General features: G+C 42.2%; 1 protein-coding gene across 10 annotated transcripts in view; it reads left to right on the forward strand.

Moving 5' to 3' along the window:
- LRCH3 (leucine rich repeats and calponin homology domain containing 3) overlaps window positions 1-15,320 on the forward strand; it is a 120,863-nt gene that overhangs the window by 74,910 nt on the left and 30,633 nt on the right. For all 10 annotated transcript variants that reach the window (XR_012095637.1, XM_008009714.3, XM_073023803.1 and 7 more), the window contains 5 exons: window positions 5,136-5,184; window positions 5,842-5,949; window positions 8,935-9,053; window positions 9,977-10,114; window positions 14,255-14,332. Coding sequence is in view for 9 of the 10 variants with exons in the window: in XM_008009714.3 (XP_008007905.1) it covers window positions 5,136-5,184; window positions 5,842-5,949; window positions 8,935-9,053; window positions 9,977-10,114; window positions 14,255-14,332 (492 nt within the window). In the remaining variant the exon portion in view is untranslated. The remainder of the gene's footprint in view (window positions 1-5,135; window positions 5,185-5,841; window positions 5,950-8,934; window positions 9,054-9,976; window positions 10,115-14,254; window positions 14,333-15,320) is intronic.

A 15,320-nucleotide genomic window follows, 5' to 3' on the forward strand; every position in this document is an offset into this window, starting at 1 on the left:
AAAACCGAATTCTTGATTCATGCCCCCCTTTTTTCTTTTTTTTAGTTTTTAATTTTTGTGGGTACATAGCAAGTAGGTATATTTATGGGGTTCATGAGGTGTTTTGATACAGGTATACAATGCGCAATAATGACATCAGGTAAACGGGCTGTCCATCGCCTCAAGCATTTGTCCTTTGTGTTACAAACAGTCCGTTATACTCCTTTAGTTATTTTTACATGTACAATTAAATTATTGACTATGATGACCATTTTGTACTATCAAATGCTGGATCTTATTCTTTTTATTTTTTTGGGGCCCATTAACTATCCCCATTTCCTCCTGCCACCCTCCCGCTACCCTTCCCAGCCTCTGGGAACCCTCAGTTTAGTCTGCATCGTGTTTTTTTAAATGCTGACCCCAGCTTTTTTTTTTTTTTTTGAGACGGAGTTTTGCTCTTGTTGCCCTGGTCAGAGTGCAATGGCACGATCTCGGCTCACTACAACCTCTGCCTCCTGGGTTTAAAGCGATTGTCCTGCCTCGACCTCCCGAGTAGCTGGGATTATAGGCGCCCGCCACCAAGCCCGGCTAATAACCTCAACTTTATAACAACTGTAAATCTAAGAAACCTTCTCTGGTTATTATTGAACATACGCTACATACCTGGATGCCTCCTGAAAAAACTTTATAATTCTCTTCCATGTTAATCCTTTGCTAGCCTTTCTCAACTGGGATCCTTATTGGAACAACACAGAAAATTATTTCAGAAACTTTTTTTCAAAATTATCTCAAGGAAGGTACATAACTAGCACCATTCTAGTTGTATGGGAGAGAAGTTAACTTGTGCTCCGTGAATACCTTCAGGCATTGTGGCTTATTCAGAGTCATAACTGAGAATTGTTTTGACTGTGCCAAAAGCTGTGTGATCCAGACAGACCACATTGTCTTGTTCTACGGTGACTGTCATGTGAGATTAAATAGAAAACTTTATTAGACTTTAGATAAGTCTTTTTTTCTATCAGACCTGCTGTATTGTCAAATGATTATTTTAAAAGATTTATTCTTTATTTTTTAGTTTCTGTATTACTTTCACAGCGGTTATACATTATACTTAGGAATTTATTTCTTTTATTGCTTAGCCAGGCGTAAAAGTTGAGTTTATATCAGTTTCTGGGGTTTTCTTTCTGTTGCCTAAATTCTCTAGTGAGAGATTATTTCTTAACCTTTTTTTGCTCTCCAGTTTTCTAGGAGTTCCCAAATATAGTTAATGGCCTCACAGTGATTTATGCTAATTATTTTGGTATCCTAGAATGCAAGTCACTTAGATTTACAGCTTTAATAAAAATACATTTCAGAAACCATTTTTACAGGTCTCCTCTATTCTGGCTTTGTTTTAATCATATCCAGTTGTGTATTATTTGTTGCTGTTTTTGTTTTTTTTCCTTTGAGATGGAGTCTTGCTCTGTCACTCAGGCTGGAGTGCAGTGGTGAGATCTCGGCTCACTGCAACCTCTGCCTCCCAGTTTCACGTGATTCTCTCACCTCAGCCTCCCGGGTAGCTGGGATTACAGGCACACGCCACCACGCCTGGCTAATTTTTGTATTTTTAGTAGAGATGGGGTTTTACCATGTTGGCCAGGCTGGTTTCAAACTCCTGACCGCAGGCAGTCCACCCACCCCTGCCTCCCAAAGTGCTGGGATTACGGGTGTGAGTCACTACACCTGGCCTGTTGCTATTTCAAACCGAAGGGAGAGAACGTTCGCTGCCCATCAGTGTTGTTCGTTGTTTGTTTCAGCTCTTCTTTCTCATCTAATAAAGTCGCCTATTAACTTTCTCCTTTTACTCCTTGATACATTTAAATTTCCAGTCTGTGTCCTATAAATAAGTGTTTTTTAAGTTTTGGGAAATATTTTTTCCTCCATGTCTAGAATAATCTCTACTTTGAATGTTTCTCTTTTTGTGTTATTGGTCCTTGAACATGTCTTTGTTTAACCAACTTTCTACTTGTTCACAGCCCTTGAAAATAAACATAGTCTTTTACTTCCTTATAAAGATATCTGGCTTTTGCCTCATTTACCTGTTCATTCCTTTTATCAGTTTCTGTTACTCTTGTTTGAATTAAATTTCTTATTTAAATTTCCATTTTTTCTCAACACCCAGAACTTAGTTTACTTGCATCTGTAAACCCGATGAACGGGTCTTTTTCACTTAAGATGTGAACACACTGCCTTACTCACGAGCGCAGCTCACCCAGAACTTAGTTTACTTGCATCTGTAAACCCGATGAACGGGTCTTTTTCACCTAAGATGTGAACACTCTGCCTTACGAGCGCAGCTCACAGTTTAAATCTTAGTTCTCAACCTGTGATATCAAAGTAAGGAATTGTTACCAGAAAATTGTCTCCAGGTGAGTCTTAAGAATTTTCTCAATAGATGGCCTTGGTTTGTTTATTTATTTATTTTTCGCAGTTAAAATTATTTGTTGTCGTTAATGTATCTGACCCAACTCTAAGTAGCGATGTCAGAGTTCTGAAAATATTGCAGCCAATGGTGGGGAACGCATGGGAGCAGATGGGTACATTTGTGTTAGTTTAGGGTCATTATGTCCAGAAATGTGCTTTAGTTGTATCATAAAGTTATAATATATTTAGATTATATTTCAAGGCAATTAGATATCAAGGCCTAAAAAACTGTTAATGTTATTCTAGCTTTTTATTTGTTTATTTGTTTGTTTGTTTATTTTGAGACAGAGTTTTGCTCTGTCGCCCAGGCTGGAATGCAGTGGCACCATCTCGGCTCACTGCAACCTCTGCCTCCGTGTTCAAGTGATTCTCCTCCCAAGTAGCTGGGACTACAGGTGCCCGCCACCATGCCTAGCTAATTTTTTTATTTTTAGTAGAGACGGGGTTTCACCATGTTGGCCAGGATGGTCTTGATCTCTTGACCACGTGATCTGCCCACCTCGGCTCCCAAAATATTGGGATTATAGGCGTGACCCGTCGCACCCTCTGGCTTTTCTTAATTTTACTCCCCTGCCAGGTCTTCAACATCTTTAACCCAGTCAACCAACATTTCTTTGTAAATTAGCTTAACTACATTTCCCTTTCTTTAGGTAAGCTTTGTAACTGTTTAGCTAGTTCTTCCTTCTTTTTACAGTTCTTTCGGTCAATGAATTAAAAATGTCTTGGACTCAAATACTAGTATAGAAAATATATCTATCATCTCTTAAACATCTTCTTTCCTAACTGAAATTAGGGAACTATATTACTTTTTGAAAATATTAAATTTTATTCTCCAGAGAAAAAAGTACTTTAGAAACTATTATGGAGAAATACTATTAGAAAATAAAATGTTGCTTTTTCTTTCTCATATATTTCCCAGTAACGTTTTCTGTCTTAGGATGATCATTTTTCATAGTCTTAGGAAGAGCTTGTTAAATAGTGGACTGTCTTTATATAAACACGACTAGGCCGGGCGTGGTGGCTTATGCCTATAATCCCAGCACTTTGGGAGGTCGCGAGGCAGGTGGATCACCTGAGGTCAGGAGTTTGAGACCAGCCTGATCAACATGGAGAAACCCTGTCTCTACTAAAATTACAAAATTAGCTGGGCGTGGTGGCACATGCCTATAATCCCAGCTACTTGGGAGGCTGAGGCAGGAGAATCACTTGAACCTGGGAGGCGGAGGTTGTGGTGAGCCGAGATTGCTCCATTGCACTCTAGCCTGGGCAGTGAGAGTGAAACTCCATCTCAAAAAAAAAAAAAAAGCCAGGCGTGGTGGCTCATGCCTGTAATCCCAGCATTTTGGGAGGCCGAGGCAGGTGAATCACCTGAGGTCGGGAGTTCTAGAACAGCCTAACATGGAGAAACTCCATCTGTATTAAAAATACAAAAAAATTAGCCAGGCATGGTGGTGCACGCCTGTAATCCCAGCTACTTGGGAGGCTGAGGCAGGAGAATCACTTGAACCCGAGAGGCAGAGGTTGCGGTTTGCCGAGATTGTGCCGCTGCACTCCAGCCTGGGCAATAAGAGCAAAACTCCGTCTCAAAATAAAATAAAATAAAATCTTGCTTTTAAAAATACAGAATTAATTCATTTCACCAAATCCTCATTTCTTCTTCTTCTTTCTTTTTTTTTTTTTTTTTTTTTTTTTGAGGCGGAGTCTTGCTCTGTCGCCCAGGCTGGAGTGCAGTGGCACTATCTCGGCTCACTGCAAGCTCCGCCTCCTGGGTTCACGCCATTCTCCTGCCTCAGCCTCCCGAGTAGCTGGGACTACAGGCGCCTGCCACCACGCCCGGCTAATTTTTTTGTATTTTTAGTAGAGATGGGGTTTCACCGTGTTAGCCAGGATGGTCTCGATCTCCTGACCTCGTGATCCACCCACCTCGGCCTCCCAAAGTGCTGGGATTACAGGCTTGAGCCACCGCGCCCGGCCTTTTTTTTTTTTTTTTAAAGAGGGGGTCAGGCTAGGCACGGTAGCTTATGCCTATAATCCAGCACTTTGGGAGGCTGAGGCAGGTTCATCACTTGAGCTCAGGAGATTGAGACTAACCTGGCTAACATGGCAAGAGCCTGTCTCTACAAAAAATACAAAACTGGGCATGGTGATGTGCTCCTAACTACTTGGAAGGCTGAGGTAGAAGGATCACCTGAGCTTGGAAGATCATGCCATTGCACTCTAGCCTGGGTGACAAGAGTGAGACTCTGTCTCAAAAAGAGAGAGAGAGAAAGAGAGTGAGTCTTCCTCTGTCACCCAGGCTGGAGTGCAGTGGCGCAGTCATAGCTCACTGCAGCCTTTAATTGCTGGGCTCAAATAATCCTCCCACCTCAGCCTCAGCGGCGCAGTCATAGCTCACTGCAGCCTTTAATTGCTGGGCTCAAATAATCCTCCCACCTCAGCCTCTACAGGAACACACCACCAGGTCTGACTCATTTTTTAAATGTTTTGTAGAGACAGGGTCTCGCTATGTTGCCTCGGCTGGTCTCAACTCCTGCTCTCAAGTAATCCTCCCACCTCAGCCTCCAAAAGTACTGGGATTACAGGCACAAGCCACCATACCTGTTTTTTGTCTTTTATAATTTCAAAATTATCATAAAAGTAGAAAGTATTTCTTCTTGAGTAACAATTATTGATATATGTCTGTTTCTCCACAGAGTGATGACAGACCTAATACTCTATTAAGTTCACCTACAACAGAAACAGGTAATAGACACAAAGGTGCACTTTACCACATCAAAATTATAATTCTTTATTCTTTTTATTTAAAAAATAATAATAAATAGAGACAAGGCCTTTCTATATTGACCAGGGTGATCTCAAGCTCCTGGGCTCAAGGTGATCCTCCTGCCTTGTCCTCCCAAAGTGCTGGGATTACAGATGTCAGCCACAGCACCCTGCCAAGATTATAATTTTTTACCAAGATTTTCCTAAATTACTTGTTAGAGAGCTGCGACTGCTTTTTCTGAGATAGAAATCAGATACAGAATTGGAAACCACTGGGTTTTTTTTCCCCCATTTTTAAATTAAATTGGTTGTTCAACTCGTCAGCCATTTGATATGAGTAAGTGAACAACAGCTAGCAGGGCCATAGGTCTGCAGGAGACTGTTCAATACGTTAGCATTCATTCTGCCTGTATTGATACACCAAAAATAACATGACAATGTAAAATACATACAAGCAGGCCTCCTGCTTTCATGATTACTTTTCTGTACCAGACTTTTCATTATTAAATAGGATTATTTTATATCTTTGCCATGTTTAATTTTATTTTTTACTTGCTACTTTTGTAACTTGTATGTCTGCTATTATATTTTCTTTTCATCTCCTTTAATCTCATTTTACTTTTCATGCTGATTTAGTTCATCATTCCTCTGCATATGCTTTTCCTGCTGCTATCCAGAGAAATCAGCCTCAGCGCCCTGAAAGCTTCCTTTTCCGAGCAGGTGGCAGGGCAGAAACCAACAAAGGTAGGTGGTAGTGATTTTAAAATCCAGGGGCGAGGGGAGGTTTGCACAATGACGCTAGCTGTTAAATGGATGCTTTTAAACTTCTACACCAAACTATCAGCTTGGCAAAAGCATGTGTCTGTGATCTCACTGATTTAAAGCAGGAAAATCTTACCTGAATTTGTTTGGATTAGAAAGTTTCTTAGTAACACCTAAAAGCAGGTTATAGAGTGTTTGAACAAATAAAATGCTGTTTCAAGGCTTTAGAGAATGTTCTTTGTCTTGGTAATGAACTCGTTCACATTTTTCTATTGATAAAAGCTGTTTTCTTAAAACAATAATTTTTTAAAAATCTACTTAAAGTCTCATGTTCTTTTAGTTAATAATGACAGATTTCTCCCTGGTCCCAAAGAAGTTACCTGGGAGTGGAAACAAACATTTTAAGTCAAAACGACTTTTGTCATGGTGGTGTGTGCCTGTGGTCCCAGCTGCTTGGGAGGCTGGCGGGGAGGATTGCTTGAGTCCAGGAGTTCAAGGTTACAGTGAGTTATAATTAAAAGCACCACTGTTCTCCAGCTTGACCAACAGAGCAAGACTCTGTCTCTTAAAAAAAACAAAACAAAAATAAGGTCAGGCGTGGTGGCTCACGCCTGTAATCCCAGTGCTTTGGGAGGCTGAGGAAGGCAGATCACTTGAGTCAGGAGGCCAACATGGCAAAACCCTGTCTCTACTAAAAATACAAAAATTGGCTGGGCACGCTGGCTCACACCTGTAATCCCAGCGCTTTGGGAGGCCAAGGCGGGCAGATCACATCAGTCAGTTCATGACCAGCCTGGCCAACACGGTGAAACCCCATCTCTACTGAAAAGATACAAAAACTAGCTGGGCGTGGCAGCAGGCGCCTGTAATTCCAGCTACTCAGGAGGCTGAGGCAGGAGAATCTCTTGAACCTGGGAGTCAGAAGTTGCAGTGAGCCAAGATGGTGCCACAATACTCCAGTCTGGGACAGAGTTAAGACCATGTCTCAAAAAAACTGACCAGGCATGGTGGCAGGCGCCTGTAATCCCAGCTACTTGGGAGGCTGAGGCAGAGAGTCCCTTGAACCCAGGAGGTGGAGATTGTAGTGAGCTGAGATCGCGCCACTGCACTCCAGCCTGGATGACAGTGTGAAACTTACGTCTCAACAAAAATTTAAAAATAGGCGAGGCGTGGTGGCACATGCGTGTAATCCTGGCACTTTGGGAGGTCGAGGTAGGTGGAATCACTTGAGCTCAGGAGTTCGAGACCAGCCTGTGCAACATGGCAAAACCTGTCTCTTAAAAAAAAAAAAAAAATTGGCTGGGTGCGGTGGCTCATGCCCATAATCCCAGCACTTTGGGAGGCCAAGGCGGGCGGATCATGAGATCAGGAGATCGAGACCATCCTGGCTAACACGGTGAAACCCCGTCTCCACTAAAAATACAAAAAAAATTAGCCGGGCGTGGTGGTGGGCGCCTGTAGTCCCAGCTACTCGGAAGGCTGAGGCAGGAGAATGGCATGAAGCTGGGAGGCGGAGCTTGCAGTGAGCCGAGATTGCACAACTGCACTCCAGCCTGGGCAACAGAGTGTGACTCCATCTCAAAAAAAAAAATTATATATATATATATATATATATATAAAAAAGGCATGGTGGTGCAGACCTGTAGTCACAGCTACTTGGGGGACTGAGGCAGGAGGATGGATTGAACCCAGGAGGTTGAGGCCTGAAGTGAGTCAAGATTGCGCGACTGCACTCCAGTTTAGGTGACAAAGTAAAACCCTGTCTCAAAAAAAAACAAAAAACACAACTTACCTTTAATGATACCAACAGACTTACGCATTCGCAGTAAGATTTAAAAGTCAAACTACAGATGCACTGCTGGTAAGAGTGTGAGAAAGCATGGAAGACTGTTAACAGTCAGCCTCCGTACCCTCGGATGCTGTATTTATGGATTCAACCAGTCATGGACAGAAAAGGTCAGAAACAAGACAACAATAATAAACAATGCCACAATAAAGAAATAATACAAATTTTGAAATATAGTAACAGTTTGGCATTTACATTATATGAAGTAAGTAATATAGAGATGAGTTAAAGTGTAGTATAAAGGAAGATATGCATAGTTTGTATGCAAACAATACTACATTTTATATGAGTGACTTGAGGATTCACCAAGTTTGTTATGAGAATGAGGGGCGGTTTCTGGAACCAGTTTCTGGATACTTAGGGATGACTGTGTATCCTATGACCAGCAGTTTTACTTTTGAGAAATATGTACACACATGTGCCAAAAACGTGTACAAAAATATTCATAGTAGCATTATTCATAAGAGCCGGAAACTGAATGTCCATCAATAGAATGGATAAGTGAATTGCCATATATTTGTACAACGGAATACCATGTAAGCAATGAAAATGAACAAATTCCTGTATACAGCAATATGGATAAATCTCACAAACATACCATTGTTCAAAGGAAGCCAGAAACAGAAGAACACATACAATACAGCATAATTTATACAAAGTTCAAAAATGAACCAAACCAGTCAGTGTGTTAGAAGTCAGGATGCGGTTTTGAGCACTTTGGGTGCTTGTGGGCAAGGAGCACGGAAGGGGACCCTGGGATTGGTAAGACTGCATTTATAAACCTGATTGTGTTCACTTGGTGAGGAGAATTTATTGAGCACTGTGCTTACGATTTGTTTATTTTTCTGTATGTGTATTAATTTTCAATAAAAACATTTTTAAGTGGCTGTAATCAAACACAAGTAGTTGAGTCAACTGGGTAACGAACATTATGTAGTTTTCTGTACTGTTCTCTGTTGTGTATATTTGAAAATCTCCATAATAAAAACCCTTTTGAAAAGTCAATCCGGAAAGTAGGAAGCAATATAGTGTACTTGCAGGAAAACTGTGATGAGGCAGATCTGAATGTTTTCCTAGCATTGCCAGTTGCCTTTCTGTCTTACATACTAATATTTTTATAGGTCATGCTTCACCCCTTCCTCCGTCTGCTGCACCTACCACTGATTCTACAGATTCCATAACAAGACAGAATTCAAGACAGAGAGAAGAAGAGCTGGAATTAATAGATCAACTGCGTAAAGTATGTACATTGCCTTTGATTTATACTTTTTCAGTGTTACTGCTATAGACCATAATCCTGTAATCAGGTCTTGATTTGACACATCATTTTTATTTATTTATTTTTTTAGACGGAGTCTCGCTCTGTCACCCAGGCTGGAGTTCAGTGGCATGATCCTGGGTCACTGCAGCCTGTGCTTCCTGGGTTCCAGCAGTTCTTCTGCCTCAGCCTCCTGAGTAGCTGGGATTATAGGTGCCCATCACTGCACCCAGCTAATTTTTGTATTTTTAGTAGAGAAGGAGTTTCACCATGTTGGCCAGGCTGGTCTTGAACTCCTGACCTCAGGTGATCCACTGACCTTGACCTCCCAAAGTGCTGGGATTCCAGGCATGAGCTTCCGTGCCCGGCTGTAATTTTTAATGGAATCAACAGGTGCCATTGTGTGCCATGTTTTGTGATGAATGTAAAACACTTTACTATTAAGGAAATTCTTTTCAGCGATTTACTTAAAAAATGAGATGGCTTATTCTATAAAGCTCAGTTTCTAGCTCTACTCATTTAAAGTTTTTCCTTTTTTTCCTACTTCATGTTATAAAGAAATATCGTCAGATTAATAATTTATATGTGTGTGCACACGTATATAAATACACCTACAGTGAGTGATTGGCTCTTGACTTTATTTTGGAATTGAAGGAGAATCTAGTGTTTTTTTTTAAATCAGAAAGTTGTAAATGAATTTTTGTTGTACTTTGTACCACTATGGCCTGGCTGCCATCCATATATATTAGATCTCCTTAAGTTAGACTTAGGATAGAGGGATGAAATGGATATTGTGGTACTTATTTCCTTTTTATCTTGATTTCTAATTAGATTTCATTGTAACTCCCTTATGTATATGTCAATCATTCTTCAGTTAATGTATTACATGGTTTTTGTTCTTTCAGCATATTGAGTACCGGTTGAAAGTGTCTCTGCCTTGTGATCTTGGAGCAGCTCTAACTGATGGTGTTGTTCTTTGCCATTTGGCTAATCATGTGCGACCTCGATCTGTCCCAAGCATTCACGTTCCCTCACCAGCTGTAGTAAGTTGATAATGCTAAAAAGCCTTGACTATTCATCAGATCATTTGTTAAGCACAGTGGACAGACATTTCTTAAGCACTGTGCTAGATATTAAGGATACAGATACAAAGAGTCTAGTCTCTACCTTCCTGGTCTCACTTTTAGTGGAGAAGAAACAGACATGTATGCAGTGTGATAAATGTTCTAAGAAAGGCGTGTACAATGTGTGTTATAGGGATACAAAAACGGGCCACTTAACTCCGCCTGGGGAGTTCAGGGAAGCCTTCCCAGAACGGGCAAAATTTGAACTAATTCTTGAAGTTTAAGAAGGAATTTTCCAGCAGTACAGAGAGGGAAGGAGGCCTTCTGGGCACAGGATTTCTAGATTCAGAAGCTAAGGAAACTTACGGCTTACTTAAGGAATTGGTGGATTGTTCAGAATGGATCATGCACAGGGTTGTAGATAAAAATGGGAAGGGTAAGGCTAGAGAGGTAAGCTGGGGCTGTGGTACAAAGGCCTTATGAAGCATGTCAAGAAAGTTTACCCTACTACAGACAATGAGGAAACCTTGAATTAAAGGGAGAATACCATGATTATAATTGCAGTTTAGAATGATGAATCTAGGCTGGGCGCGGTGGCTCATGCTTATAATCTTAGCACTTTGGGAGGCCGAGGCAGACAGATTGCTTGAGCCCAGGAGTTTGAGACCAGCCAGGACAATATGGCAAAACCCGTCTCTATCAAAAATACAAAAATTAGCTGGGCATGGTGGCATGTGCCTGTAGTCCCAGCTACTCAGGAGGCTGACGTGGGAGGATCACTTGAGCGTGGGAGTTCGAGGCTGCAGTGAGCGGTGATTGTGCCAGTGCACTGCAGCCTGGGTGAGAGAGCAAGACCCTGTCTCAAAGAAAAAAAAAAAAGAATGAAGAATTTGGTGCTAAGTGAGAAATGGATAAATTAAAGGTGGTACACTACAAAGATGCCCAAGCCAGGCTCAGTGGCTCGTGCCTGTAGTCCCAGCTACTTGGGTGTCTGAGGCCTGAGGATCCTATGAGCCCAGGAGTTTGAGACTAGCTTGGGTGCTATAGCAAGATCTTGTTTCTTAAAAGAAAAAGGAAAAGAGGCTGGGTGCAGTGGCTCATGCCTGTAATCCCAGCATTTTGGGAGCCCGAGGCTGGCGGATCACCTGAGGTTAGGGGTTCAAGACCAGCCTGGCCAACATGGTGAAACTCTATCTCTACTAAAAATACAAAATTAGCCAGGAGTGGTTCACACATCTGTAATCGCAGCTACTCGGGAGGCTGAGGCAGGAGAATCACTTGAACCCGGGAGGCGGAGGCTGCAGTGAGCTATTGCGTCACTGCACTGCACTCCAGCCTGGGCAAGACAGAGCGAGACTCTGTCTCAAGAAAAAAGAAAAGAAAGATGCCCAATTAAAAGGCTGTTGTATTAGTCCAGGCCAGGAGGATAACAAGCCTGGATTAATAGGGCAGTGAGAGGGAAGATGGTTCAGAGGTAAAATTGACATGATCTGTGACCAACCTCAGGTGGAAGGTGAGGGAGAAAACACATTCGAGATAACTGGCAGGTTCTCTTTGCACTGCTGGTCAGGTCTGGACATCAGTATCAGATGGCAGTCCACAAAAGAACAGGCTTTGGGTTGACACACCTCTCCTCTGTTTCCTCACATTTTTATCATGAGAAAGTTTCAACCTTCAGAAAAGTGGAAGGAATCATACAACGAACACTATTAAAGTCTACACCTAGATCTGACATTGCTTGCATTTTGCCATACTTGCATTATGTCTCTATATTTGTATGTGTATTTTAACTACGCCATCCAAAACTTACAGATGTCATATACTCTTCCCCCAGTGTATTTTAGGGACCTGTCCTAGGCCACCTTGCTTTTCCCCTAGCCCATAGCCAATGACTGACAAGCATGGGGCTGAGCCCTCCTACCTCAAGGAGGGAGTGTCATGTGGTTCACACTTGTGAGCTCCCTGTGGGATCAAGCTGAAGCTGAGAAGGAGACAGGCAGGAGGATCACTTGTGGCCAGGAGTTTAAGACCAGCCTGGGCAATATAGTGACCCTGTCTCTACAAAAAAACTTAAAAAAATTAGGTGTGCACCTACTACTCAGGAGGCTGTGGCAGGAGGATCCCTTGGGCCCAGGAGTTTGAGGCTGCAGTGAGCCACGATCATGCCACTGCAGAACAACCTGGGCAACAGAGCGAGACCCTGACCCTAAAAAAGAAAGGGCCGGGTACAGTGGCTCACGCTTGTAATCCCAGCACCTTGGGAGGCCGAGGTGGGCGGATCACAAGGTCAAGAGATTGAGACCATCCTGGCCAAGATAGTGAAACTGCATCTCTACTAAAAATACAACAATTAGGTGTGTGTGGTGGTGCACACCTGTAGTCCCAGCTACTTGGGAGGCTGAAGCAGGAGAATCACTTGAGTCTAAGAGGTGGAGCTTGCAGTGAGCCAAGATCGTGCCACTGCACTCAATGAATCAAGTGTTATAGTTATATTTACATGATGAACTATGGGTAGTTAATTTTTTTGGCTGTGGCTCTAAGTTTTCTTTAGTGCAGGGGTCCCCAACCCCTGGGCCACAAACGGGTACCAGTCTGTGGCCTGTTAGGAACTGGGCCACACAGCAGGAGGTGAGCAGTGGGCCAGTGAGCAAAGCTTCATCTGTATTTACAGCCTCTCCCCATTACTCACATCACCGCCTGGGCTCTGCCTCCCGTCAGATCAGCAGCAGTGTTAGATTCTTGGAGCATGAAGGCTGGTGTGAACTGTGCATGTGAGGAAGGGATCGAGGTCACGTGCCCCTTATGAGACTCTAATCCCCGATGATCTATCACTGTCTCCTGTCACCCCCAGATGGGACTGTGTAGTTACAGGTAAACAACCCAGGGCTCCCACTGACTCTACGTTATGGTGGATTTCATTATGTGTGATTATTTCACTATATATTGTAATGTAATAATAGAAATAAAATACACAATGAATGTAATGGGCTTGAATCATCCTGAAACCATCCCCCAACTCCACCCGGTCCATGGAAAAATCGTCTTCCATGAAACCAGTCCCTGGTGCCAAAAAGGTTGAGGACTGCTGCTTTAGTGTTACATTGTTTTAAAATGGAAAAAAAAATATATTTTTATTCTTTCAAAGTTTTTCTATTTAGTACTTGCCTTACAAAATCAAAGCCAATTTCTAAAGTGTGAGGTGACAAGCTACTGCCCACAAGCCAGCACTTATTGTTGTAAATAAAGTTTCATTGGAACCCAGCCACACTTTCTTGTTTGCATATTGTCTATAGTTGCTTTCAAGCTCCTAGCAGAATTAAGTGGTTGCAACAGTTCTCTTTTTTTTTTTTTTTTTTTTTGAGACGGAGTTTCCCTCTTGTTGCCCAGGCTGGAGTGCAGTGGCACGATCTCGGCTCACCACAACCTCTGCCTCCCGGATTCCCGGGTTCAAGCAATTCTTGTGCCTCAGCCTCCTGAGTAGCTGGGATTACAGGTGCCCACCTCCACACCCGGCTAATTTTTGTATTATTGGTAGAGACGGGGTCTCCCCATGTTCGTCAGACTGGTCTCAAACTCCCGACCTCAGGTGATCCGCCCGCCTTGGCCTCCCAAAGTACTGGGATTACAGGCCTGAGCCACTGCATCCGGCGTTGCAACAGTTCTTGTGGCCTTCAAAACTAACGTTTATTATCTGATCCTTTAAAGAAAAGTTTGCCAACCCCCTAGTCTACAGCATTGAGAGTTATGAAGCGATTGCCAAGGGTATTTTTAAAGTTAGTAAATATTTTTTAATGTTGCTAGCAGGCTGGGCCTGTAGCTCATGCCTCTGATCCTAGCACTTTGGGAGGCTAAGGCAGGCAGATTGCTTGAACTCAGGAATTCAAGACCAGCCTGGGCAATGTGGCGAAACCCTGTCTGTACAAAAATTACCCAGGTGTGACGGCTTGCAGCTATAGCCAGCTACTTGGGAGGCTAAGGTGGGAGGATCACCTGAGCCCGAGAGGTCAAGGACACAGTGAGCCAAGCTTGCGCCACTGCACTCCAGACTGGGTGACAGAGCGAGACCCTGTCCCAAAAACAAAACTTGTCTAGTAACACATTTTCTTTTCCTCATTTCAGCCTAAATTAACAATGGCGAAATGCAGGCGAAATGTGGAGAATTTCCTAGAAGCTTGCAGAAAAATTGGTGTACCTCAGGTAATAAATTTATCATTTTTTGTGTTGCCTAAATAGACTTGGTTGTGCTAAAATTTTAGAAATGCAAATCTCTAAAATCTTACAGGACTAGCTCTGAGCTAAGTCGATCCTAATTAACATGACTTTGGATTACAAGAGTCAGTATACTTTTGAACAGTTTTCCTTAATTATTTCCAAGGACCACACAAAGAAATTATAAATGTATAAATTGAAATAATTATAAGTAATTTAGAGTAATTATTCTATTTTCCTAAACTTTCCCACTTGCTATTTGACAACTAAATATATCCTTCAAAAACTCAGTCTGTCCCAGATGGAGAGGGTGCAGCTGGCCTCGGTGTTCTGACCTTTGCTTTGATACTTTTTTAAATGTTTTAGACTCCAGAAATGTTGAAAAGACAGCCTAGAGTTCCTTTGTATACTTCACTTATTTCTTCTAATGTTAACTAACATCTGATCTACAACCTTAGGACAGTGGTTCAAATTCAGTAACACGAGAACAGTACGATTAACTGAATGACAGGCTTTATTCGGATTTCACCGGTTCTTCCATGAAGCTCGTTCTTTGGAGCCTGGCTTGCAACAAACAGGCTGTCTCTGAGCTGTTGTCCTGCTGTGAGGATTTGTTGCCTCCAGCTCAGTTATAACTTTATTGCCCTTTAATATTACCAATAGTTAAATTTATAGATGTGATTAAGGGAAATGAACTTGATATACTCTTAATAACCCCTTTAGAAAGCAATTATAGTAAACCAGCGAAGCATTATACTACTAAGGAATATTACATGGTATAAAGACAAATTTAAAGAAATAAACAACTTGGTGCCGTGTGATACTTTTTCATTAACCACGACTATTACAAGTCTTGTTAACATTTTGTCTATAGCCTGAAGGAGGAAAACATGACTCTTTTCTATCACCTTCTAGTTAGGTCTCAGTAACTCAGGGGTGGCCCCGGGGCTCAGCAGCAGCTCCACCATTTCTCTGA

Source organism: Chlorocebus sabaeus, chromosome 15 (genome assembly GCF_047675955.1).
Source record: "Chlorocebus sabaeus isolate Y175 chromosome 15, mChlSab1.0.hap1, whole genome shotgun sequence".
Lineage (NCBI taxonomy): Eukaryota > Metazoa > Chordata > Mammalia > Primates > Cercopithecidae > Chlorocebus > Chlorocebus sabaeus.